Raw genomic sequence first — 26,733 nt, forward strand, 5'->3', positions numbered from 1 at the left:
TGGGCTGGCTTCTTGGACCTGCGCTTCTGGGTGGGCACGGAACTGATGGGAGACAACCGGCACCGTTAGTACAGAGCCGAGTCCTGCGATGTTCACAGCTTCCCTTTGGGGACGGTTCACGAGGTGGTGCTCCTGTCAAGATGAGTTTCAAATGCATGCTTTGTGCCTGCTCAGAGCAGTGAGGATTGCTGCAGCCCCCCCTCCGCACCTTGATGCAGGCAGGCAAGGACTGGCAGCCCCCCGCTGAACCCGATGGGGAGCAGCACTTTGCTCTCCGCAGCATTTCTCACCCTAGAAACCCGTGTGTGTTTTGCTTCCTGCAGCCCGGAGGACAAAACTTGTGCAGACTGTGCACAGGTGCCTGCAGCCACAGAGCCCGGCTCTCACCCAAGCATGGGTACATTTCTAAGCATTTCACTGATGAGGCATTGCTAATGCAAACAAGCTCTTCAATGAAACACTGGTGGACAGAGGCAGGGCTAAGATAGAGCACTGGCTTGTTACAGCTGCATCTGCCAGAAAGAAGGAAGGATAAAACAACAAGGACCTAGGGGGCAAAAGATCTGGTCTCACACTTCTGTATTTTCACAGCCAGAGAACATACTACTGACAGAAGCTGGCAAGCAGATGCCTTCCTTGTCCACTTCTAACACTTCAAAGGGAGGAGCAGAAGTTCTCCAGCTCAGCTTGGGTTAAATTCAGGTGCAACATAAGGGCTGTCCTTTGTAGATAGCTGGTAGAATCATTGAATCATTTAGGTTGGAAGAGACCTCTAAAGATCTTCAAGTCTGTGCCTTGCATAGAGCCCACTGGGCAAGGTAAGATTCAGTGCAAACACTTTCTTGCCTATCTTTGCAACAAACCTTTCAAAGCATTTAGGAGCTTATACAAATACATAAGCATGGCACACCCTTACCTCGCTGCCAAGCCTTAGAAGCTGGATTTACCCAGGAGAATGGGCTCTTACCTAATCTTGCTGCTCAGGAAGCTGTTGGCTGCCTCGATAAAGCTAAGATCCAGTTCGAGGTGAGTTTTGGAAAAGGACTGAACTTTTGAAGATACCCACACATGCTTTTTGCCCCTCTTGTCTCCCAAGTCAGAAAAGCAAATACCAACCACACCTGCAAGGGTTGGAACTGAAATGCAGAGATGAAGTGACCTGCCCCAGCAGAAGGTCACATATAAACCTGGTTGTTCCTCCCCAACCCTGGCTTGCTGTGCCATGTTATTTGAACAGGAACATGGCCATTGCCTACAGAATCAGAAAAGACTCAGAATTTGTTATTTTTCTGTTTTAGGTAACACAGCAAAAACACAGATTCCCATTAGTATCTTCCTCACTACCTCACCCAAGTACTGCTGAGATCTGGGTTTCAACCAATATTGCAATGGGAATACGTTTGCTTCACCAAGAAAATCAAGCATTCCCTTCTACAAGGGTCAACTTGCCGAAGTATTAAAATGTGAGAGATTTTTGGAAATAATTATCTATCTTTATTACAACACAAACTTTATTTGGTCATTATACTGCAACCCAGACCAGACATTCTCACCTACATCATACTTGCCGTTTAAATATGTGTCAAACGCCCATTCAAACGTAATGCCAGCTAAACATCCACATGGAACTCTGCTTCCACAGGCACACAAAAACACCATAAAAAATCTGTGGAAGTCTCCCAACTTCCTCAGAAGTATTTTTGCTTAGTGATAGTTTCTGGGTTTTGTTTAGTAAGAAAAATTTTTTGACTGTTCTCTCAGTGGCACAAGAGTACAATGCTGTTAGAAAACAAACTCGGATTGATATGGAATACAGTTAAAGAAAACCATACGAATGGCACTGCATTGTTTTTATTTTAAGCCTCTTTACACAATGAAAGATGTTGGAATGCAGGTTCTTACACATTTTACACAAGATACATTGACAACATCACTTACTTGATTTGCGTTATAAAACTGTTTCTGAAGGTTTTCCACTTATCCCTACTTACACAAACTTTTACAATGGGGTAGAAATTAAACAATTAACAAAATATAAACACCACAGAATCCAAAATGGACTTCTGAAAATTTTAAAATACACAGGCCTCATGGACAATACAAGATTTTTTTTCTCCTTTTTTTTTTGTATTGTAGAACAGTGAGACAAAAGTCAGACTTTAAGTGATTTTAATACCTGAAGAGATACATAAATATCATGCCTTTGGAGGCAAGATGAACAAAAACATTTTCCTGCCGTTTTAATACATACTATTCCTACCTCTGGAACAAGGACCTGCCTGCAGGATCCCATTTTGCAACTCGAAGCTGGTGGCAGGAAGGGATCACAAGCTGGCACAATACGGGGTTGAAAACTACTGCGCCTATGCAAATTCGTGACCATTGCTTTTTCTCTCCACCGTCAATCAAGTGAAAATACTTTTGAAAGTTCAATAAACACTTCATATAGAATTAAAATACAATAAAATGAATTGAAAAAGCCCAATTTCTGAATGATTTATATATATATATATATGAATATAAGCAGCCTGGCTTGTTCAGAAAATTGTAATCTTTTTATAGAAAAAGAATCTGGGTAGACTAAAAAAGGTTGATTATAAAATAGCGTAAAAGCATAGGAGCATGTGTCATTACACTGAGGCATATTTTCCTCCTACTAAAACACTTAACATGAGTTTACAAAATTAAAGTTCTGTATTTTAAAAGATGCATCCTGGTCTCAAAATTAGTGGATGCTCTATCAGACATACAGGATGCTACACAGAAAAACTCCTAATGAAAAACAGCAAACAAGGGCTCAAACTGCATAAAAGCTGGCTAAGCCAGGCAACTGACTGTCTTCTTAAAAAAAAGTAACAAAAAGAAAGACTAGAGAAGTTTAGGACCACAGGTTAAAAGTTAACCCTAGGTGTTTTATCTCCTAACATTATTTAGTCATAACATAACAGTCATAGAATTTATTTATAAATGGAGGCCACCTCTAGAACTGGAGAGGAACAAACATTACCATACTTTTCGAGAGGATCAGAGACAACACATTCAATAGCTGAATCCCTATTTCACTCTGCATATTGTAATTCACTCTTAATTAGATGTCAGTGCAAACCATTGTACCATCAGATAGCAGCAGTAGTGTTGGGGACAGACTCCCAGTCTGTCTTTTAGTGGTCTGTGGTTCTTCCTCCTGTACTCTTCAAGTAGTTCTGCGAACTACACAGAATTTAGTTCCATACGTGTATTTGTGCCTCATGTCAAATTAAACACATCTGAGAAAAGCAAGCATTAACTTTCACACTTCAGAAGGTTACTGTCTGGGAAGGAATTTTAGCATAAAGAGTATTCTTTGCTTCCATTTAACTTTTACATGAATTAGAAGTTGTTGTACTGGCACAAATCGGGTTTTAATTGGTATACAAAGAACTTTCTTGAATCCAATAGTGACAGTAAGATATTATTTCAGCACTTGGTACATCACACTTCACAGTATAAAGAGAATGTAACATCTTCAAAAAAATCTAAACTTCCTATTTTTCACTATTGCAAGTCAGGTGGATTTGCTACACTTGGGGCACTAGTCCTTATAATTAAAGTGCTTTTTAGAGCATTGGCATCCAAAATCTTGAACATGAGAGACAACTACAAGTAAAATCCATTGCTGCTATATGTAATATATAGCAGCACTACGACATCAACACATGTACTCATTAAGTGTCTGATTTTGATACTATCCTGAGCATCACAGTTTAACAGTGCATAGTACCCCCTACCTCCAGTGTACAATCAAACGCTTTAGATTCATTCAGTATTGTTGCAGGTGGTTCTGGACGCCTTGTCTGCATTATCTTCTGTTTGGGATTTTTAATTTCATCTTCCTCTTCTGTCTCACTTTCACAGACGTGGACAACTACACTAGGAGTTGATTCTGTTCCTGCATGAAGTTCATACTTTTCCCCTGAAAAGCGGCAAACAAAGATCATACTAAGAACATCCCCAGCAATACTAAGCAACTTTATCTCAGAAAATCCTTCAGAGCTGCAGTATACAACCAAATATTAATTTACTCCCATCTCAACTTTAATTTGCTCAAATTTCATAATTCACCAGACCTGTTTCATGTTTTGAAAATAGCTCCTGTATCTGTTACACTGTTCTCTGAAATACAGTCTTTTAATTGATCTTCAAAGGGAAGGAGGGAGATGTAAGAGGGCATTGCAAAAAATACTGGACCCAATTCAAGCGATTACACACCAAAGCACTTCTGATGTGAGAACGATAAACCTCCTTTTCAGGGAAAACAGTGTTTTTCTGAGTAAGAAAACTCTGAAAAAGTTTGACAATCCAACAAAAAAGTGCATACTGCTTCATTAACAACTGCGGCTGTTCGTCTGCAAGACACTGAACTTTCCATTGCTCTGTTGTATGTTAGTTAATACTAAGGCTATAGCAAAATTCAGTAAATGGACGTCACGGAACCAGTGCCACATAGTCTAGTTCTGCGTTATACTTTCAATGAGTTAATGAATGAAGTAAATTGTGATGGATCATTTTATTCAAGTAATGTCAAGTCAGACAGACTCAGTTTCTTCTCACAGAAAAGACAAGTACATAAATTCTCTGAATAAGTATTTTTGAAGTTAAATAACACAGCAAAAGCAGGTAAATATCCCTACCTGGTCCCAGCTTGGAGACAGCACAAAGCAGGTCATAGTTTATCAGCGGAGTTGCATCTTCACTCTGTTTCCATCCAACTGGTGGAGATGCAGGTGGTGATATCAGAAACTGTTTAACAGGTTGTGGAGGAAGAAGGTAGGACTTGTCTCCTACTTCACTGGACACCTGCACCTGAAGACAAAGGCCAGGAGACACAGAATGAAATCACAAATATTAATTCTTCTTATTTAGTCTGCTTCCCCAGTATTGCATGGCCAATCTTTGCATTAACAGTGCTTAATTTGGTCTAGCTTTAAAAATAATAGTACAACTACTATCATTTCTCGTGGTATAACGCCTCAGATAAATGATGCTGCTAAGAAATTGGTCTATGTAAGCACTGACAATGTAGCTGTAGATAACGTGAGCTGCTAATCCAACAAAAAAGAATATACATGTAGAGCACCCGTTGTGAAGAGATCTTTGGACCTATTCATTTACTTTCAACACATTTCTATTTATATATGTGAGAAGGTGGTTTGCGTCACTACACAGTTCTCTAAGTTCAAGCTGAAAAGTAAAACCATCTCCTAAAGCATGAATTTCTCAATGAGTAGAAATAATACATGATAGTATAGAACAAGAGGTCAACAGTAGCTTCAAAACTTCTCAGAAATGAAACTCAGGGGCAAATGTGACACAAGAAAGAAAGAAACAGGGACACATGCAGAACAAATTAGTGTTCTGTAATACCTGTGCAAAATATAGCTTCAGCTTTTTTCCATTGAAGTCAGTTTCATGAAGTTCTATCCGTGCTCTTGCTGCTGCCTCTGGATTGCTGAAGTTTATCCTTACTCTTCTAAAGCTTTTAAACGACTGGAATGTGACTTGATTATCATAGACTGTAAAAAGAGCTTCAAACCTTTCCTAGAGATGAAGTACAAAGATTCTTTAAACATAAAATGAACATTTTCACTCAATGAAAACACGTTTTCCTTTCATTTTTGTCTCTCAAATCCCATGCGTTTCCCTTAATCATCTCCTAAACCTGCGCATTGCATACTTTGCTCTTTGACTGCTTGATCTCACTGCTTAAAATCTGAATTCCAAGAGTACATTGATGTGAACAAGCCCATGTAACTCAAAAGATGAACTGCCATCTAGTGACAGTTTCCCAAAAGTGCAGTCAACAAAAGTAGCTGCACCTTGCACGCAAGCACCTCCAAAAATACTATGCAGGTCAGTTCATTTTTAAATTGAATAAGCTAAAGCAGAGAGTGCTTAAAAACTGTCAACATTCACAGGATGAACGAGTAAGACTACTTTTGAAGAGACAAAGATCTATTTTTACTGAACACTTTTTTTGGAAAAAAAAAACACACCACCACAAACACGTTCCATTGAATACGGAATCTTATCCTCATTTTTTTCAATAATTAACAATTGCATTGTTACAAAATTGAATCAATTTTAATTCAATAGTTCTCTATGAAAGATAATTTGCATATCTTTGCCCTAGTTTTAAATGCAGTTATTTTTAGTATTTGAGAAAGGGACAATATGTACTTTTACTCTTTTAATTCGTAACCTTTAGCTATTAGAAGTACGCTTGAAAAGATGTTTTTAGATATGTAAAAGACAAAATTATTAGAAAATACAAGATAACTTAGACATCTTCCAGTTTTTCCTGTAAACGTACCGGGCATTTAACTTAAAACATTTAAGCAAAAGAGAGCATTGAATTAAACATGCAGCTAATTCAGCAGTGAACTGTTTAAGTGTTGCTTTAACTAATCAACAGAATACAAAAAAAACTCCAAAGGCTGAAAAATGTCAAAAAAGGGACGAAAGAATGAGAAATAGAACCTGAGCAAAATGCTTCATAAGAATTAAATATCCAGATTTCAAATTAACAGCATCTTTTTAACCATTTCTTCTAATCAGAACATTAATCGTTATTTGCTTATGCAAAATTTCACAAATAAAAATGCTAAGGACAAAATATTTGTGTCTACATACAGAACCAGGCAATCTATTCGTTACAATTGTGACTACTACAGAAATCAGGGAAGAGAAAAATTCATTTTGATGCAGTCTTCCAGCAAGTGCTGCTAGCTGTGCTACTGTTACCAAACAAATTAGAAGAATGTTGACAGGAAAACCCTAAGCGCCACCAAAACAAACAAACAGAAACACAGAACAAAACAAAACCAAGGAACACCACAATTTTTCAAATAGCTTTCTGTATGTGTGCAGACAGCACAAATTGCATTTGATTCGGTAACTGCTGTGCATTCAGCCTTTAATAAAAACAGATGTAATGCAGAAGTACATCAAGCCATTGAAATGTGTGTCCAGGGGCTGACTAAGCACAATTTCAGAACACAGATAAAAGCCATATTATATAGCAAAGCCCTTCTGTTCTTTTGAGCACTAGGCAGAAGCCTGCGTAGTAGGTTTCTCATTTATAGACGTAACGCACACAGTTCTGCCCTATCCTGAATCAACATCTTGGCTATGACAATAAATCAGCTTAGATGAGCTTGCTGACAGTACAATCAGTACACTTCACAAACTCCATTTGATAAGAAAAATTTAACCAGAAGTGGTTAAATTCACAAGTGGTTCCATGTGACATCTAATTATCCTGGGATTGTTACAGAAGAAGAGCTAGCACATCTGCCTAGATGCACCTCATGTGCCCTGACATACCATGAGAAAACCTCCACAGAAAGAGCAGATGTGCGTATGGAAATGACAGATCACTGGTAGACGTGTAAAATAATTTAGCAACACTTCTATACCAGATGCACAACAAGTGATGGGACACCACTGTTGCACAAGTGTGAAACACTTCACAAGGATTTCTGTAAACTACAAAAGCTGCAAACCAAAGCTTTCGTATTGGCCCCTCCGTTTTTTCCTCAACAGCTCACGTACTCTTGATAATTACTCCTGATGCTCTTGGAAGCTAAGGGCAAGTACAGATTTGACTGAACACAGATGTTAGCAGGCCCGAGATGATTTAGTTTGTTATAAGGTCTTAAGCCATTTCTAAGGTGTTTTTTTAACTCAAATCAGACCATGCATCCTGAAAATGTGTAATGCCTTTTTTTTTTTTTTTTAACAGCATCTTTGCCTTAAAAGAATTATTAATTTAAGTTTACCTTCAAATTTTATTTAAATTCCTCCCTTAGACTTGGTACCACGGACAAATAGAAAAACCAGAAGAGCTTGTTTTCTCGTGGAAGAAGCACGTATCTATTAGCAACTTAGCTACCGTAAAACTGCAGCGTTACCTGCTCCTTGGCAACTGCTCTCATTCTGATCTGAGCTTACTGGTAAATAATTCGTGTGGTTTGTTCTTCCACCCCTCCCACATAATGTGCAACAATACACTGGAGATCCAGACAAAAGCATTCTCTGGCCTTATCCATACTTACAGTACTGTACCCCAGATATGCCCCTCTCCACCTTACCTTTTCTTCCTGTACCTCAAACACCGCTTCGTGAACGCTGCAAGCAAACAGGGAGGTAGGCAAGTCACTTAAATCCATCATTTCTTCCAAATCATCTTCATTTTCTCCAAAAATCATCTGTTCTTCCTCTTCTTGGTCACTGCTGTAGAGGTCTGACTGGCTGTCGCTCCAAGACTTCATAGTATCTCTGAGCATCATCCACCCAAGGCAACTCTTTTACGTTCCGCAGTTTCCAGTAAGGGCCTGCCATGTAAACAAAACAAAAACAGCGTCAAGGTGCCACATCTTGCATTGTCTGATCCCTAAAGGAAATAATTTTACAGAAGAGAACAGAAATCAACATGAAACTTGCTCTCTCATCCACACAAGAGAAGACTGTATCCCCTTTCTGTAAACCCACGAAAAGGAGCATAAAGTCATTCAGTCAGGTCATGACATTTCTCCTCCTTTTACTCTGACATAAAACAAGAACTGCTGTACTGTTCTACAAGCCTTTCTCTGTGACATTTTTCAGTCAATAGCAATTTCTTAAAGCACTTTCCAAATAATCAGAGTAGTCTTCTGACACTTGAAGGAACATCAGTATTTCATCAGAGGGAACAGATGTACAGAAGAGCTGAATCATCTGTCCAAGCTTCTCCGTGCCAGCAGCAGACACAGGAACAAAGCCAGGCGTCACCCAGCGTGAGGACGCTGCCTTGTCCCAAGCACTGGGAACACCTTCCCCACATGCAGGAGACTTACGGCTGTGGATACTGCATGTGTGTCAGGGGAGAACAGAGGAAGCAAGCAAGAGGCTAAACAAAAGATTTTAGGTAAAAAAATAGTTTGTACCGTCACAAAACAAAAGCACGTAACACTTCAACAGCAAATACCTTGCCACCTCCCACCGCAAAAATCACCGGGTTACTGCACTAGCAGATATTCCAATGTAAATGACAGAGAACACGCAAGTCTGTACTGCATTTAGGTTCGGTGGGAGGGTGTTAGTTTGTGATACAGCCCTGAAACAAAGGGTGAACAAACGTGTTATGTTTCACTAGCAACAACCTCATTCAAGTGTTTGCCTAACTAGTTCATTCCTTCAAAGCAGGATCATGACAAACACCATCAACTGAGACCAATATGCACAATAAAAAAGCATAAACAATCCATGCTCACACAGGAAAAGGTTTAAGATCAGTATTTTAATTAGCAACAGCCAAACACTCTCAATACTCCATATTTAAGGAAAAATAACACATGAAAATGGGGAAAAAAATCATTTGGTACCTGTTTCAGGTATTTACAAACTGCTTAGTCACAGCACCAGCAGGGTGCATGGCCACGTCTGCAAACACACAGACTCCCCAGGTGTGATGCTAACTTAATTTGGTCAAACCAACGTGACCTTGGGGACACCGAGCTGTCTGAGGCAGCGTGAGCACCTGGTGGCATGGTTCAGCATCTCGCCTCCGCTGAGCTGTGACTGGGGCACAGCAAGCTCCCGGGGCACACCGCAGGCGCCCTGCAGCACTGCACAACGGATGCAAGTGCAAGGCAACACGGAGCTGCTGAAACACTCGGCTTTGTGCTTGCTGATTCATTCAAAAAGAAAAGAGAAAAGGGAAAGAAAACACGCCAGCCCGGTGAAAACAGAAGCCACCATCTGGCCTGGAGGCACAGGCCTGGCCCCGCGTGGCACCCAGCGCAGAGCAGGGAGCCTGGCAGCCAGGGCGAGGGAGAAGGGGCACCGGGAAGGGAGAGCTTGGTAACTCCCCATCGAAACTCAAAGCCCCAGACTAACGATGGGTAAGACAGGAAATAAGGTAAAATAGGGACCAATGCAAAACACGGCCCAGTTGGCCACACTGAAGAGCTGTGAGCCCAAGCTGGGCCCCGCAGGCTATGAGGTGACACCAACACAGCACGCGGAGCGAGGCGAAGGCTCCACAGAAACAGGATTAACCGAGAGCCCTGCGGCGCTCCCCCCGCGCCCTGCTGACAGCGCTGGAGAGCCAGAAATCGCAGTTGAAATGAGCAAGAATTTAATCCACTGATTATCAGCTGAATCCACTGCCCTCCTCTGAAGTCATTACCAGCTTTCACATCCTTTAAGGAGCTTCCAGCTGCAGGTTGCCAGCACCAAACACAGCAGTCAGGGCCCACGGAGATGCTCCCTTGGTCAGCATGCAAGCACAAGAGAAGGGCACCTCAGAAAAGAATGCGCAAAGAGATGGACAAAATGAAGGCAGAGCTGGGATTGTATTTATACACATAAAACACCCGACTCTGTACAGAGCATCAGCCAGAAATGCAATGAGACTTTGTACAGACTCCTTGAATAGATGCAATCCTTTTCCCAGCAGCGAGGCAAGTGTGCAAATATCTACTTGAAAACAAAATGGGATGTATATTTTTAAGAAGAACAATAAAAGGGGCTAAAACACTAAGCTAAAGCCATAAGGAATGCATTGTGGGAAAAAAATAATCCCAGTTTTTACTTCTTTTACCAAATTTGGTTAAAATAACTCAGAGAATTCAGACTGAGTTCAAATCTCACGCGTGAGGAGGGTCTAAAACTCTGAAAATTACTTGGTATTTTGAAAAAAAGACATCCATGTTTTTTCCATGTGTGCTTGGCATCACAGAATAAGACAATTTTGTAAACGAAACAGTGACAACACATCCGGTAAGGAGCAGTAAAAGGCAAGAATGAAAGCGATGTAAACAATACACCTACGGAAAAGTCTTTGCCAAATCAACTTTGGAATTTGAGAAGGATCAATTACAAACTGAAATGCTTGCAAACAAATGCCAGGAGATCACAGAGCCACACAGACCATTAGAAAAGAAGGAAAAAAAAAAGAAAAGCAACAAAAAAGCCCCAAGATCTAACTTCTTTCAATTTTACATACCATTAAACAATTCAACTAGGTAACGAAGCAGACGGAGATAAAGCGCTGGCCACCAGATTTTTACCAGAGGTGAATCGGCCAGACTTGAGTAAAACAGCCCCGCTGGTGTGATGGAAGTTAACCTGCAGACCCGCAGACACCTTCAGCGTGCTGCCACGTCTCACCCACAGCCCCGTTACGCAGGCAATCAGCGCCTGCCGCTCCCCACCCGCGTGCTCCCACCTTCAGAACACGCAGATTACCACCAGTGACCGTGGCGTGGTTGCTCAGACACATGGAGCGATGGCACTGCAGGCCTGCTGCCTGCTCAGCAGCAAACCTTCCACAGCACAAATACCCTTGTAACGAGCAAAAGCAGCGCTTTCCTCACAAACAATTTGTGGTATTATGACCCACGCCAAACACCACACAGGCGCACATTGCAGCCCGTGAGAGGTGCTCTGCAGCTTTGCAAAGAAGTTGCAGCCCCCCGAGATGACACACACCTGCTGGGCACGCTGCGCCCAGCTTCTACACACTGCCTTCAGGTTTCATCATGTATCAGTTCGTCATGCTGCACCATTTAATTACAGCAACACAACGCATTACTGCGAGATGCTTTCTGCTCTGTGAAATGACAGCAAGCCTCCAACAACAGCCAGCCTCCAATACCCTGCCTGAGCAACACTGGACAGCTGGGGCAGCTTAACCATCCCCACCGCCGTGAAGCGGCGTTGCTTTTCTATAGCACAAATCGAATTACCAGAGAAATCACCGCGTTCCTTTAGAAAACCAGAGTAGAAACTCGCACACTGTTAAGCCACGAGAACGCAGTTATTCCCTTAACTCCTTCAAGCAGCCTGGAGGGAAAGGGATTCAACAGGAGCCATCCCCATCAAAGGTAACGAACCATTTCAGCAACAAGTTCAACAGTGCTGCGGGAGGTACAGTGCAGCACTTCTTGCGAGCATAAAAGCAAAACCTGGAAAGTTTCTAGAGACCACAGATCTATAAGAGCTACTTCAGTTATATACATACATATATATTTAAATGAGAACACGCCACAGCACTGTTTTATCAGAATCCTCCAAGGCTAACGCTGCTTTTTCCTCAGATTACCAATTTTTCCTGACTTCACTCACACCAGCCCTGAAGCACGACGGTTCCCGAGCACGGCAGGAACACCGAGCAGCTCCCCTGGGACAGGGACGGGGCTGCCGGGCACTAGGGAAGCGCTATGGGGAGCAGCAGCCCGAGGCCGTGCTCCCAGGCCGGGGGGAATTCTCTCACTGACCACACGAGCGTGCCCGGCAGCCCGACAAAGCTCTGCTGCCACCGACGAGCCCGAAGGGCGGCACAGCGAGCCCCCGGCCCCCACCGGCCCCGTCCCAGCCCCGCAGCCCCCCGGGCTCTGCCCCCGCCGCTGTTCCCCGCGGAGCAGCGCCTGGCTCCGGCCGCCCCGGACACCCCGGAGGCAGCAGGCGCTGCCCGCTCACCGCCCCGGGCGGAGCTCCCGAAACTCACGGAGGGAACCCGGCGCCCGCCGCTCACCGTCACGGATCCCCTCAGCGGCACCGGGGCAGGGCGGGGAGAGGCGGCACAGAGCGGGGGGGGGGGGGGGAGCCGCGCGCGCTCCCCGGCGGCGCCGAGCGGAGCCTGCGGCCGCGGGAAGGCAGCGGCGCGGGGCGGGAGCGCGCAGGCGTGCGCATCCCCGCGGCTCCCCGGGGAGCTGAGGGGAGGGGGGGCGGCGGTGACCCGGATGGGGGCGGCTCTGCGCATGCGGCAGGGGCCGGGGGGCAGCGGCCGCCGCCTCAGCGCGCTCCCGGGGTCGGGGGGGCCGCGCTCGAGCCCGGGCCCGATCCGGGGTGGCCGGGCGGGAGCGCGCATCGCCCTCAGAAAGCAGCAGAGCCGCCTCCACACACACACACAGAGACAGACAGACAGACAGACAGACACACACACACACACGCACCCACACACACACCCTGTTGAATTCCCCTGACGCGCAGCGAGCAGCTCCGTCCGCCCCTGTGGGTGAGGTGTTGGTGCTACACCACACGCGTGGTTTGGGACCCCAGGAGATGCATTTAACGAGGAGCATCCTGAGGGTTATCTTCTGCATATCCCTCTGGACTAAAACCCAGATGGTGAGTGTTAATTAGGTTGGCAAGCATTCAATTAAGCTACAATGCCAGTATTCTAAATTTATGGCCGCCTATTTCACTTAAGGCCATTTCCTAACAATGCCATTAAGCGTCTAGTACTGCAATCACCCACACCATGTCCTGTACCGGAGGGAGGGCAGCTCCTGCAGCGTGGTGTTCCCAGCTAGCAGCAGAGGCCTCTGCTGTCTCGCAGAAACACGCTCGTGTCTCAGTTTCAGCACTGAGGTGGCAGGCATGCAAAACTCCTGAGTCAGGCCAATAACAACGATTTTGTTATTGTGATTTGTCTGATCTCCTCAATCCCTCACTCCTTTATGTTATACTTAGGTCACATTTTCAAGCTCTTCTCTAAAATATAATGAACAGTAAGATTTCTTGAAAGCCCTCTAAAACCAATATTTCTAAGTAAACACTTAGAGTCATGTAAATTTGCAAGCCTTAGTAGTGCTGCAGCCCCAAAGATCAGTTGTAGCAACCTGCATTTTAATTTTTTTATTTTTTTTTTAAAGATGGTACTTTGGATGAACATAGTACCTAGGGTTACAAGCTATTACTGTCTTAACTTTCCTTTACTTACAAACTCATGAAAGCTATAGCAAGAACACTTAGCAGACCAGAATTCTATAGATTTCATAAAGATCTTTTATTAATTTTCCATTTCCAAAGTTCTCACCAAAAAGACAAAATTAAATAGACATGCAACATTGCTTATGAAAAATTAAGCAGTCATCCTAGCTTTACAGTGTTGGACCATAAGACTTATATGTACTTTTTAATGTGAACAAGAGAACATCATAAGCAGATCATTTTGTACATTCAGCCAACATTGGAGTTGTAATCCACAGCATAAAGTTATATGCAAGATATGCAGTGACAACAAAGTAAGTGCTCTGGTGCATTGAAAAGCCACACAGTGTAAAGGCAATAGATGTCAGTTCACATTTGATAAGGAAACTAGGAGAGCGAGCAAGGAGATATTCTCCCAGATTAGTAAAGGGGACAGTCAGCTGATTTCTGTGCTCACTTTTTCAGCTTTTGAGTTTTGAAAAAATGCTGCATATTTGGAAATCTAAGCACACTCCGCTGTTTACAGTGCCCTGCCTCTCTCAGGATCAGTTCTTGATAAACTGAAGCTTTGACATACACATGTTCAAGTGTGCTTTACACCAACTGATCACTTTTCATGCTGCAAGAATAATTAGCATGTGATATGGGCTCCTCTCCTTTAAATCTTCACATGTAGTTTAGCTGTGTTTGCTGCAATCCTGGGCACCATTGTCACCTCAACCCTACAAATACTCTGTTAGAAGTATAGATCTGAGGGTACAAATAGCATCCTAGGAACTCCTACTCATTCCTGCTCAGCAACAGAGCAGCTGTAAAACTGTGCTGGAGAGCAGAAAGTAAGTTCTTCTGAAAGCTTGGAGAATGAGCAAGAAAGGGAGAATATATAAACAATAAAACCCACAAAATCTAAAATTCAAGTATTGAACATAGGCAGCAAGCAGGGGCGAGGTACGCCCTGGCAGTCCTAGCACCACGCTTACAGTGGCTAACAGACTGGCAAGAATGCAGCTCTCACAACATCAGTGCACCACTGAGGCCGACAGCCCAAGGAACACCTCAGGCTCTGCTGATGTGGCACAGCTGAATGATCTGAAATATTATGATTTACGTGCTCTACAAATAAACTTCACCTCCTTTGAAATCTTTTGTCAGAAAGCTTCGAAAAGCAAGCCTCGCTGAATGTAAAGGTAACGGTCACTATCAGGTAGAATTTCAGGTAGAATTACTGAAACACGCACAAACCAAACAAATGAGACGTGATTACGTAAAACGCAGTAGCAGGGCTCTTGCCTGCAGAGACTGTGAAAGGAAAGAAACCAAGTACCACGGCAGTTTAAAAGTTAAGGTTCTGCCCCCTCACCCAGAGCCTCTGACTGAAAGGTGAGAGAAAGGGAAAGCCTGTATACTTGTACCCTGCCCAGCCAGACTCCACTGTACTACTGGTTGTAATTAATGAACAGAAGCAGCACGTAAATTCACAAAATCGATTACTGGGGATATAGAGCCAAAGGTAGAAAATCAGTGTCACTGCAACTTCAACGAGATTAATGTACTGGTAATATTAGCCCATTAACATTGTTATCTTACTTAAGCACACAAAGTATTGTGGGCAAAAGAAAAGCTGATCTTTCTTTAGTTTTCGTAAGCTGTGGTGTATGTGATGCCACTGATGAGATTTAAATTGTCAGATATACCAAGCTGGTGAGGAAACTCACAGACATACAGACACATGTACGGCCACTAAGCAACTGCTCTTCGCAGAGGAAGGTGGTGGTGTTTGTTTTAAGCTGCACAAGAACACCAAAGCAGTCTCAAGTATTTCCAAATTAAATTGGTATTCATAGCTGGCAAGGCAAACATGCGAAAGAATAGTTCTGTTGTCATCTACAACAGCAGGAATTGGGAATAGCTATATACAAGTCAGTGGAGCTCTTGGGAATTTTTGGTAGTAGGAACAGAACCTGGCCATGAGTCAATTTAAAAAAATAAAATAAAAGAAATGCAGAAAGCCACTGTTGCAAGCCCAACATCCTTCCAAGCCCTTTGGAACCAGAGTAAGCACTTAAAAATGCACAAAACACATTCACTATTCATTTCAAATTAAGCCTTCTAAGGTCATTTGGAGACGCTCTTATATGTGTACAGTCCAGGATACACCAAGCAGACTTGAAATTCTGTTTCCAAGTAAAACAACTGCTCTTAGAGAAATGAGGATATCAAAACATCAAAGTAACTTGCATATGCCAGTAAACCTATGTACTTTGTCCCCTTCACTTGATACGATTCTATGATTCTAAGTTCCCCCCCCTTGTGTCTATTCTCCCTTTGTATCAGTTTACAGCCTTCTCTTGGCAGCTGGAAAGATAAATACTGTGAGTACACAATGCTTCATTATTCTTTCAGTACTGAGTGCTGGACTCTGTATGCTTCTTTCTTCCTCCCAGGTCACTCACAGTATTAGGCCAGTACCTTTCTTATTTTTTAGAAAAAAAGGGACACAAAAGGGCACCCCAACCTACAACACTTAAACTTAGCTTTTTAACACTGCCAAAGGAATGTTGCCTCTTTTAAGCATTTAAGATCACTAGACAAAATTGTAAATCCTGCCTCAACCACAGAGAAAATAAAAATAAAGAATTAGGACCTCTTCAAGAACTACAAAAATATACCCTTTAGTCAGGTTACTATTCTCTTTTCCTCCTTCTTGTACTTCACAATGTTCCTTCTGTACCATTTGATCCAACTTGAAGTTTTTGCTATGAAACCAGAAAACTGGCAAATAATCTTTGTTCTAAACTGCCATATAATCCAGTGGTGCTATAAAAATAATTAATGTGCTCAGTGCATATGTTCAATGGTAGCTAGAGAACAGTTATACCAGAAGTGCCCAAGAAGACAGAGTAAGTTCCACTATTCATGCTTGAAAGTGATTACATTTTATTGCCATGTTAAGGTAGTAGCTTGGTGGTTATGTTAGACACATGAGGATTTACAACTTCTAGAGAGAGACTGACGGTTTTCTGGAGAAGAGATTAAATCCTTCCCTCCTCTCACTGAGAGTAACTCCTGAAAATTTCTATTTGGAGATAAACTCTCTGCCAGCAGGGCTAAAAATTGCACGGTCACTCCTCTTCCCACAGCTCTGCATTTCTACAGCGTCTGTCATCCCATCGATTTCATAAAGCCACGACACCACATTCTGCATTTCACACTCCCAGATAGCAGCCTTGAATGGAGAACTGGGATTTTCTTCTTGCTAAGATGACCACTTTCAAATTCACAACTATAGAGAGCTGTTTATTTTAATAATCAGCCTTGAAAGTTAAGTTTGAGACAAGCTTTAAACTATACCAAGGTTGGTTTTACACTTGCTTATGTTTTAACAGGTAAATAAATAAAGGTCATACTTCTGATGATTCAAATCAGTTCCTTGAAGATCAGTCACTCACTCCTTTTTGCTGTGCTCCAGCACCCGGTAGGGTGGAGCAGAAACTCCTCTGGAACCATGTTGCTCCTGCACTATTGGCAACGTAGCTGGAGTATAAATTTCCGGCATGTTGTCATTGTTCTCTAGGGCACCATAGGAAAAGGAAGCTTTGAGGTCAGGCTGAACTGCAATCCCCTTATCATGCACGTTTTGCATGCCTGAAAAGTACAGAGACAGAATAAATGCTTAGGAACAGAAGTAGTGCATTCAATCTACACTCTATTAAATCTGCAAATTCTATGGTCTCGGAGTTAGCAACATATGTGGCTCATCAGCTCCCTGAGTGTTAAATGAAAGACAGTGTTCTTCTGCTTAGCTCTAAAACAACTAATGAAGAAATAATGTTCAAGTGAATGAGGGATGGCAGTCATTTATCAAATGCTGCATGTCTTTTACACAGATCACCAGAAAGACATTTAGCTGTTACTTCCTAAAAATAAGTTTCTGATCTTTCTGGCCTCTACCTCTTGCCGCGTACCTCAGTCATCCCCAGTAATCGGTTCCCCCTGCTTGATGAGAACTGATTTTGAGCATTTGCTTGGGATTGGTTATCTTCCCAGACAGCAGCCACCTAGACAAGACTGTTCTGACACTATCCCTGGTGTCAGAGGACCCAGAAAAAGAGTACTGAAGTGGAACATCTCTTCTCTGCTTCATGAAAAACATGGATGTACCCCTCACACTGCACAATCAACTTAAGAGAATGAAAAAACATAAAACAAAACAGCTGCCTGATATATCAAGATGCCTGAGAAACTGAAGCTTGAATTTCCATTGTGAAGCCCAAGACCAAAGAGACAGCAATAAACCACTGTTACCTGGCATAGCATCCATTGATATGTAAGGTTCAAAGGGTACAGATTTCTTCCTATTTCTTGTGATCAGGAAGACACCTAGAAATGCTATGAGGCACCTGAGGAAAAAAAGACAAGTTCTAGTGAGACAACTGTGAAAAGGGAGAGGAGAATGTTGCACGTTGATTTTTCTGAAGGCCTATCATATAGCACAGTAAAGAATTCAGAACTGAAAGAGAAAGGTCTATGAAGTCAGAATTACAGGGAACTCCCAGCAGAGTAACCTTCTTTGACAGTATTGAAATTCACCTAGCAATCACAGTTTCACTTCTATAAAAATGCTGAAAAAAGTTCATATTAATTAATTGATCTTAAATAAAAGTAGAAAGCAAGCATATCAAAATTTGATTTGCTTTCATGAAATTTCAGGATTTAACAGCCTGAACTTTCCAATATTTCCCAATTGGTATACACACAAACAACTGCTGATTGATTTTTACAGTATGTTGACAGAGAATGGCACAGTTCATAATACTGAACTCCAAGATATTGTTTTTTTCCTGCACTAAACGGGAAGACATTTCAGACCATCCCCTGCTTATGGAAAGTTAATCACATCAAATGCTGTATACTAGGACTAAATGCTGAGTTACATAGCGAGTTTTACTGATTATATCTGCATTGTGTGAATGGCCACAACCTAAGAAACAGGGCTCCTGAAGTCCCATAATTCAATGAAGGCTCAGTGCAAAACCTGAAACAGATCCCTTACAGATGGTTGCTTCTAGTTATTTCACTGTTCTTTTAGATTCATAAGCTGCTTGACAGCATTCCCGCTCACCTTACATGGAATGGCTACATTTGGAGGAACAGCCCATGTGCCTCAACATCCAGGCTGATCACCATTCAGTCAGTAAAAAGATTTAATATGGGGCACAGACCTTTTACAGTTATGCACAACCTAGCATGACAAAATTCTTCTACAGCATGCACCATTACTCAGACAAGGCACTGACTCCATGGGCCGCTGTCTGCTCTTACCAGAGAAAGTGTATTCAGTTCATCCTCCTCTCCAGCAGGCCGTGCGTCTCACACACGTACATAAACACATGTAACTTTACATATAGTTTTTAGATTTATACATCTGAAGAAACACTTTTCAGTTTTCCATCAAGGAACCTTAAGACTTACCCAAGTGCAAACATGCATATATGGAGAACATCTTCGCCCGTGAAGTCCAAGTAGAAAGTTGCTCCTTGAAAAAGAAATAATTCATGCTTTTCTTCCCAGCTAACACGAGCGTTTAGTGCTGCATGACAAGCATTGGTCCCTCCAGAAATCAAGTCATTAAGATTACTATTTATGTTGTCAGCATCTTATTTGTTTATAGTCTTAAAATAGATTAATATGCCCTATTAATATTTCCACTTTAACAGAAGCTGTGTATGTACAAATCTTCACACAGCAACTAGTACAAGTTTTTCGGTATGGGGGTAGGGTAGGAAATAGCACTGGAACTACTGCAGGTCACTATGCAAATCAGCCTGAGTTCTCACCATATAGCAGTGGTTACCATATAAACATATTTCTAACATCTGAACAACAGACTGGATCTCTAACTCCAACAGGAACCCTTGGCCCCAGTCAAGTATACAAAGCCTAAAATTGTAAGATGGCAAGCATCCTTGGCACCCTGGATGTCACAAGGACAAGCAGCCCAGTACACACGTTCTAGCTGTTACTCTTTACAATTCTTATTGATGTAAAGTAAATAAGCTGATGAATCTGAGAGCAGCATATGGCTTCGAACACCCCAGGAAATAAACATTAGCTGAAGAGCAGGCCACAGTCTCTCACGACATTGAAGAAGCACATTAAAAAGCGATGTGTAACTTAAGGGGGGGGAGCTATTGCCCCTATACCCCTAGAAGAGAATTACTAGTTTATGTGGATGGTTCATCTGCTTGACTGCAATGAATGATTTCTCCAGTATTTTTTTTTCCTTCTAGTTTTGCTCATACATCTAGCTACTGAGGACAAGATATTTAAAAGGATATCTTTAGGTTTGAAGTCTAAGGGGGTTTAAAATGCTTATCTTTGTTCATAAAGGTGAAATTTTTCCTGTGTGGGCAAGGGCTGAAATTGGAATAATCTGTACAGCAAGAGAAGTGCCTATACAACTGTGTATCCTAGATACAATACAAACAAGAAAAATCAGGAAGAGAACTGTAACACCTTTTCCAAGGGAAAATAAATACGTTTAACAAAAAGACAGAACTTAACACAGTCTAAATGGGTAATTCACATCTTGGGAGAGGAAAAAGAAATAAAGCCAGCTCCAGAAGAGAGATGACATGAAAATACAAGTCATCATCTTGTGAGTATTCACCTTCCTCAGCTGTGAGAATTATTTTCCAAAATCTCTTGCCCATCTTTTAGAAAGGACCAACACACTGTTTTATGCAATTACCTGCTGTGATAGCTATTGTTGTGGACAGGATATAGCCGATGCTAGCAATCTGAGACGAGTCATACAGCTGTGAGGCTTGAGCTAAAAACCTGCAATACAATGACAGATGACAGGTTGACTTGGGACAGATACTCAAACTGTGTAGCAGTTACCACAGACTCATATAGTTCTCCTTTCTGGAAGCACCTTTCAAATCAATGGCAAGTAAGTTTATGAAACAGTGTTCTCAATAAACCGGCATCAGCATGCTTTGGAATTAATACAAATGATTGAGGAATAAACCTTCTAGCCATACTCACTAAAGGCAGTGAAATTACTGCCATTGACCTTGAGGCCAGAATGCCACCCACATTTTGAATAGCTCCTTATCCTTGTTCCTACTGCTCCTACTTTTTAATGTTATCACAAGAACAGAGGGGAAAGAAACAACAGAGCACTGATTTTGGCCTGTGCAAAGATACTCTATTTGATTTGCCACCATTTCAATCATACCACTGTTTTGCAAATACTTTTCTGATGTATAAATTTGGGATCAAAACAACTTGGCCATGTCACTACATGGAAAAGCAAAGAAAAATGCTATCCCAGGCTCCTGTGACATGGGTTTGAGTACAGGTCATAGAAGAGACCAGGAATTCTTCCCGCTAAAATGTGATCAGCATTCTTTAAATGGATAACAAACATTTCATTAATTACTGACCCACTAAATCCAACAGTTATAGACAAAGAGAGGGTGAGCATCTTACGTTGCTTGAAAGACTGCTGTAGCAATCATGCACACCAACATAATATAAAATATTGGGTAGTCGAGCTGGAGGTTTCCTTGTATTGAGACAACAATCATGCCAGCCACAGCTTTCACGGTCACAACAGTCATGGAACCTGTGGATGTTTGCAAAAGACAAAGGTGACAATTCAACAATCATTTGCAAAGATCCTAAGCATCACTGTAAAATAGCTTTACCTAATTTGTAGCAAAGTTTCTGGAATAGAGTGATACATTTTATGACATTAATTAGGCCAATAAAATTCCTTACATGCTACAGATACATCACTTTACTGTAGATTAGTGTTTTAAGCCACAGTAGAAAGATATTTTAAGTCCATATCAACTTACCCAGCAAAGCCACAAGCAGGAGAATAACTACAATGTAGTTTGCATTTTTCTCCTTGTAAAAATACAGTAGCAGGCAGAATATGATGATCTCCAAAAGCTACAACAAAACAGAAGAGAAAACATTAGATATTGAGTAAATAGCATTGGCAGCAGATGGGATTCTGAGCCAGTCAAATATCAGAATCATACAACAGGACAAATCAAAGGAAAATGAGGATCTGACGCAGTTCCATATCAAATTTAACATGACCATAGATTCTAACGAGACAAGATATTCAGTAGGTTTTTGCAGTACAGGAAACATGGGACATCTTTGACATTGCATTCTAGGTAAAGAAGCAGATCAAATAATCCTGATTTAATATTCACATCACAGATCCCAGCCTACTTTTTATTTTCCTACTTTCTTTAAATGACCCCTACAGCACTCATTTTATTTAACGGCCAAACTTATCTTTATTAAGGAGCAACAGATTGCACAATATTATCAATGAGACAATGAGTCCAGAGGAAGTCAGCCTAGGAAAAGAACAGATGCAAGCACAATGTTTGGGCACCTCTAGAAAAACTGTTCTCAGCTGCCCCCAACACTGCTGTCACAGGCTGAGGCTGACAAATCAGGGAAAGAGCAGGCTATTTAAAATTTTTAAGTTAAAGATATTTAAATTCTAAGTTGTGCATGCAGGTGTCCACATGCGCTGTGGAAGTGACACTAGCAAAAGCTGAAAACGGTCCATTAGCAAATAAGAAACATTGCTAGTCCCCATAAATAAGAACACTTTAAACAAAACTCCCAAATCAGGCATACAGCAGAAAACTGTCCCACATGTTACGGGCCATCTTACCATATACAACAGAAATGGCCAGCTCACTAAATGCCTAGTGATATTTTCTCCCGTCATCTTCTCATGACTATTAGGTCCAAATGTTATCAGTAGATAAGTTCCAATAATTGCCAAACCACAGCCTACAAAGGATAAAACATAGCGCCCTTTGGCGACCAAAGGACAAAAAAAGGACAGTTAGAGGGTTAGTATGGATGCATGGAACTAATATCGCACATGCGCAGCGGCCATGACATCATGCATATTCCTCCAAATGACTCATTCCTCTGCCATTCATGCCCCACTTTCAAAACATTAGAAGTAAAAATAACCCTAAGCAATATGTGTGGTGTGAGTTGAGAAAAGAACTCATACCAGGACACCTGGTAGCATCTGTTAAACCAACAGAAGTTGTCAGATCTACATCTGGGGCTTGTCATGCCTGCCTACAGCCCATTTTTCAGGAAATAGCAGAACGAATGCCCCAGTTCTGCAAACAGCTGCACACATACAAAATTCATCTGATTCAGTTGTGTGTAAGCTATTACAGAGTCAAGGCCCCTGGCTCCAGCTTCAGCTCAGAGAACTGTGATTCTCAAATTTGCAAACAAACATGATTTCTATGTATTCTGAAAAAAACTATGAAACAGCAAGATGAGGTTCTGAAAACCTGGCACCAGACATAAACAAAACACAAAAAAAATGAATTTTTAACAAACAGTGGATGAGATGACATTTTTTTTGAAGAGGTACTATAGTTAATGCAGACTTTTCCATCTCTCTGTGACTCTTAGGAGGCCATGCTATGTGCATGATAGCTTGTAAACAGAAGGGAAAAATGAAAAGGAACTGTGGAACTTACTCAAGAAATCCTTGGGCTTCCATTTTTCTTTAATAAATATGATTCCTATGATCGCACTGGCTATAGGAAAAAAAAAGAAAGAGAAACAGGATGATGTACATATTGACCCAGTCACCAGCAGTATCACAGTGCAACACACTCAGACATCAGTCATCTCCTTCTTCCTTACCTATAACAGACACTGCACTTAGAGGCACAATCAGTGAAAGAGGAGCAAAAGCGTAAGAGGAAAACACTCCCAGCTCTCCCAGCACCAGCAGAAACAGTCCACACCACCATGTCTTGGTTTTGAAGTAAGCTCGGGGGTCTTTGGAGCCTGCCAGCCGGATGTGGCTGTATTTCTAGAAAACAGAATAAAGGTACAGAAGCTTTGGCATGCTTGATGCTTTTTAATGCAGGATGCTTGAGGCAGGATCAATATTTGTTTCATGATACCCACCTGAAGGTTGAGTGCAATACTGATAACAAGATGCCCAAAAATAGCTAGTAATGCACCAATCAAGTTCTCCTGTAAAAAAGTAAATACACAGATATTAAATTTACCCACTGGACCTTGAAGAGAGTTCGGGCTTTTTGCACAATCTGGAAGAGAGAACACTTTAAAATCTGTTCCTAGATCAACTGTCAATAAATCATTGTTTATCTTCTCTACATGACCTAAGATAATTCAAGTAACTTCCTTGTGGCTCCGTTCCAAATCTATGAAACTTAAGTGAAAGATAACCCTTCCTCAACTAACACTTTATATGAGAGACAAATTAGCATGCATGTATTCACATTTTTGTGGTTTCTTAGAGGGAAAGGTCGAACTGCTAAACACAACAACCTGTTCACTCCTTCTTCCCTTCAAAAAATCTGTTTTTTAATATCTTTAGCAACACCCTTATGAAATCTGTTTTCATAAGGTTGGCCTGGCATTCAGCAGCATATGGATCAGGAACCTCTGCATTCTGTGGGTCACCTTTCAGTAACTATTTTGCTCTTCTCAACCTATACCACCTGCTGGTTTGGTGAGCAGTTCGGCCCATTTAATGGAGCAGTCAATTATCACAGATTTTATGCTGCTTTTTACATGAACGAGACACTCCAAATTAAAAGGTAACTACTAGCAACTCCTATTAAGTTCTTAGCACATTCCACATAAGCGTTACTAGCTCAGCAGTAATTTTCATAGTCCAGAGACAGAGCTTGAAATAAAAAATGTAAAGCAAGCTGAGTCACAAAGGAAATACACATTAGGAGCAAACAGAAGAGCATGAACTCAAGACAGGCCATTTAACACTTGTGCTCCTTCAACAACTGTCTAGATCTCATTAGATGTCACTAGCACTTTTCATCTCAGTGAAGGTCACCAAGACACAGTGGAGTACAACCTTTGATTGATTTGGGATAACTGAGCTCACATTTGTATTCCTCTCTTAACTGTAAATTTACAGTTCTTGATTTTAACAATGACTTTAGAGTTTCAAGTTTGTACCAGTGAAACAAAAAGCTTTGTCAGGCTGTGAGAAAGTAAGATTCACCCAAGCAGTTTCATTCAAAAACACAAGATGCTTTCCCCACAAGACAGTAAAGTTGGCCCAAAAACATCACTGTGTGATCACAGAGAAAGCCACAGAAAATTCAGCATGGTTTCCGGGTTCAGTCTGGACGACCGCGAGGAGGAAGCCCTTTCAGCTGAGGCACTGTAAGTAGAGCAGTGTGACTGGCTTCTGGACCGAGAGCTTGCAAGCCTGCGAAAACCTCATGCCAGTCTGACTAATTTTTACAATGCATCTTGGACTGTGTTCTCAAAGTACTTTTTATAGTGGAAAGAAAAAAAAAAAGGGGGGAGGGAAGGAGGGAAAGCCCTTCTTGCAGGGATTTTCCAAGCACCTTCAGAATGATGGATTTGTAGGAGAGTGATTTGGGAACAGTTCCATTTACAGTTGGAGAATAAGGAGGAATTATTGCAACAGGTCCTACCTTGGCTACAGGCTCTGAGAGATCATGGGCTGAAATGTAAGCACTCAGATACTGCAGATGAGAACATCTGGTCTCAATCACTGATGTACAGAATAGTTTGAAGAGTTACCTAGCAAAATTTATTGCTCCTAACCCATTTTAGACAGCTATGTGATCTTTTAACTGCCAATCATTCTTTCTTCACTTTGTCTAGCTCTTTGAGACGTAGAATTTCTTTCTCCCACTGCTTATATACACAGTATATAATATGCTCAGGCCTGCAGGCATGGCTAAATACAAAGACTGTGCACTTTCTGCAAAAAAAAATAACCAAAATAAGTGGCATTATCAGCTTACTTGAATAGTTAAGGCCTTCTAGGGGTAGTCTGGGGTAGAAACCTGACCTTGTAAGAAAAGGAGTCTGTGTGTGGCTGCACAGAAACCGCTGCTGTGGCCAGTGGGAGTTGCTGAAGTTGCAGATTTGGACTGTTGCCTCCTTCCATTTTTGTTTACTGAAGTGTTTGGTTTTCAGCCTCTGAGATGCCAGAACTTCTCTTTAAAGAAGAAACTTGGACTCTGCTAGAACCATGTTATCTGGAACTTAGTACCAGTCCTTCTCATCCATCCTGTTTAGCGTGGACAAACGATTACATCCATGAGGCACAAACAAGCTCTCTGTAATCTATCTGTTGCTCTTCTTCCTCCACTGGGCTGCACTGAGATAGAATAGGCACTGCAGGCAGAGGTGGAGATGAACCAATATTTCCAGTGAGTTAGTGGGGGGTAACGTTATATTCCTCCAAGATGAGGCTGAATAAAGGAAAAAAAAGTAAATAAAAGAAGAATCAGGTCAAATGAACTCAACTGTCCAAAAGCTGCAGTGAAATGATGCTGACTCCACAGAAAACTCCCCGGCATCAAACTAACAGCTGCACACAGCAGCAGAGGAGTTTCAATGCCTTCTCAGAGAGTCCCGCGCACAGCAGCTCGCAGAGCCGCCTGCTCACTGCAGCCCACGGGCTGCCTCAGCCCCAGGGGCGCGGTACCCGCTGGCATCTCACCGGGCTCCTCTCAGCAAGCCCCGGCCGTGCTCCGAGCCCCGCTCCTGGTGTCCCTGCTCCCCGCTGCTCGCTCAGCGCCCCGCCAGCACCGTGCCGGGGCTGGCAGCGGAGCCGGGCTCGGCCCGTGCGGCCGGACACCGGGCCCGAGGCAGGGCCGGCGGGGAGGAGGCCGCTCGGAGCCGGGGCAGGGCCGGGCCCTGCCGGGGAGGTGCCCGCGTTCCGCGAAGCCCCGGGCCGGGCCGTGCCCGCCCGCGCACTCACCTGCTGCCTCCGCGGCCCCATGGCCCGGCCGCCTCGCTCCCACCTCCTGCCCGCGCCCGGCCCCCCCAGGCCCCGAGGCGGCGGCGGGGGCGCTCCCGGTCCCGGCCGCCAGCGCCACCTTAAGGCGCGTGCGCGAGGGGCCGGCCCCGAGCCACCTTAAGCAGCCGCGCGGAGGG

The 26,733-nt window shown here is 42.6% G+C and overlaps 2 protein-coding genes across 8 annotated transcripts; both read right to left on the minus strand.

Annotated features, from left to right (window-relative positions):
• Positions 1–1,835: 1,835 nt before the first annotated feature.
• Positions 1,836–12,706, minus strand: RCAN3 (RCAN family member 3). Of its 3 annotated transcripts, none has more exons than XM_038167215.2 (5): positions 12,557–12,706; positions 8,130–8,372; positions 5,404–5,577; positions 4,671–4,842; positions 1,836–3,952 (listed from the first exon to the last, which is right to left on the minus strand). In XM_038167215.2, the coding sequence occupies exons 2-5, from the start codon at positions 8,325–8,327 to the stop codon at positions 3,744–3,746; spliced, it is 753 nt and encodes a 250-aa protein (XP_038023143.2). In that variant the 5' UTR covers positions 8,328–8,372; positions 12,557–12,706; the 3' UTR covers positions 1,836–3,743. The 3 variants fall into 3 exon arrangements, with proteins under 3 accessions (XP_038023143.2, XP_038023142.2, XP_038023144.2); XM_038167214.2 differs by having other exon boundaries at positions 12,530–12,689; XM_038167216.2 differs by lacking the exon at positions 12,557–12,706 and adding an exon at positions 10,208–10,293.
• A 1,083-nt stretch (positions 12,707–13,789) lies between these two features.
• Positions 13,790–26,706, minus strand: NIPAL3 (NIPA like domain containing 3). 5 transcript variants are annotated; one of them, XM_038167209.2, is made up of 12 exons: positions 26,558–26,706; positions 25,640–26,045; positions 23,731–23,799; positions 23,461–23,632; positions 23,292–23,351; positions 22,451–22,572; positions 21,606–21,702; positions 21,235–21,370; positions 20,489–20,577; positions 19,210–19,273; positions 18,043–18,137; positions 13,790–17,382 (listed from the first exon to the last, which is right to left on the minus strand). In XM_038167209.2, exons 2-12 carry the CDS (start codon positions 25,736–25,738, stop codon positions 17,183–17,185), a joined length of 1,203 nt encoding a protein of 400 aa, XP_038023137.1. In that variant the 5' UTR covers positions 25,739–26,045; positions 26,558–26,706; the 3' UTR covers positions 13,790–17,182. The 5 variants fall into 5 exon arrangements, with proteins under 5 accessions (XP_038023137.1, XP_038023135.1, XP_071883636.1 ...); XM_038167207.2 differs by having other exon boundaries at positions 22,451–22,596; positions 26,558–26,705; XM_072027535.1 differs by having other exon boundaries at positions 22,451–22,596; positions 25,593–26,045; positions 26,558–26,705.
• Between the last annotated feature and the right edge of the window lie 27 nt (positions 26,707–26,733).

Source organism: Anas platyrhynchos, chromosome 24 (genome assembly GCF_047663525.1).
Source record: "Anas platyrhynchos isolate ZD024472 breed Pekin duck chromosome 24, IASCAAS_PekinDuck_T2T, whole genome shotgun sequence".
NCBI classification, from domain to species: domain Eukaryota; kingdom Metazoa; phylum Chordata; class Aves; order Anseriformes; family Anatidae; genus Anas; species Anas platyrhynchos.

Excerpts from the sequence above, each read along its gene's own strand:
- NIPAL3 (XM_038167207.2), bottom strand. The coding sequence starts at position 25,738 with ATGGAAGGAGGCAACAGTCCAAATCTGCAACTTCAGCAACTCCCACTG. Across the intron at positions 23,633-23,730 it reads GTATTGCACTCAACCTTCAG|AAATACAGCCACATCCGGCT; the intron begins GTGGGTATCATG and ends TCTGTTTTCTAG. Across the intron at positions 21,371-21,605 it reads CCTGCTTGTGGCTTTGCTGG|GTTCCATGACTGTTGTGACC; the intron begins GTAAGTTGATAT and ends AAACATCCACAG.
- RCAN3 (XM_038167215.2), bottom strand. The coding sequence starts at position 8,327 with ATGATGCTCAGAGATACTATGAAGTCTTGGAGCGACAGCCAGTCAGAC. Across the intron at positions 5,578-8,129 it reads TTGAGGTACAGGAAGAAAAG|GAAAGGTTTGAAGCTCTTTT; the intron begins GTAAGGTGGAGA and ends CTTCATCTCTAG. Across the intron at positions 4,843-5,403 it reads TGAAGCTATATTTTGCACAG|GTGCAGGTGTCCAGTGAAGT; the intron begins GTATTACAGAAC and ends CTTTGTCTTCAG.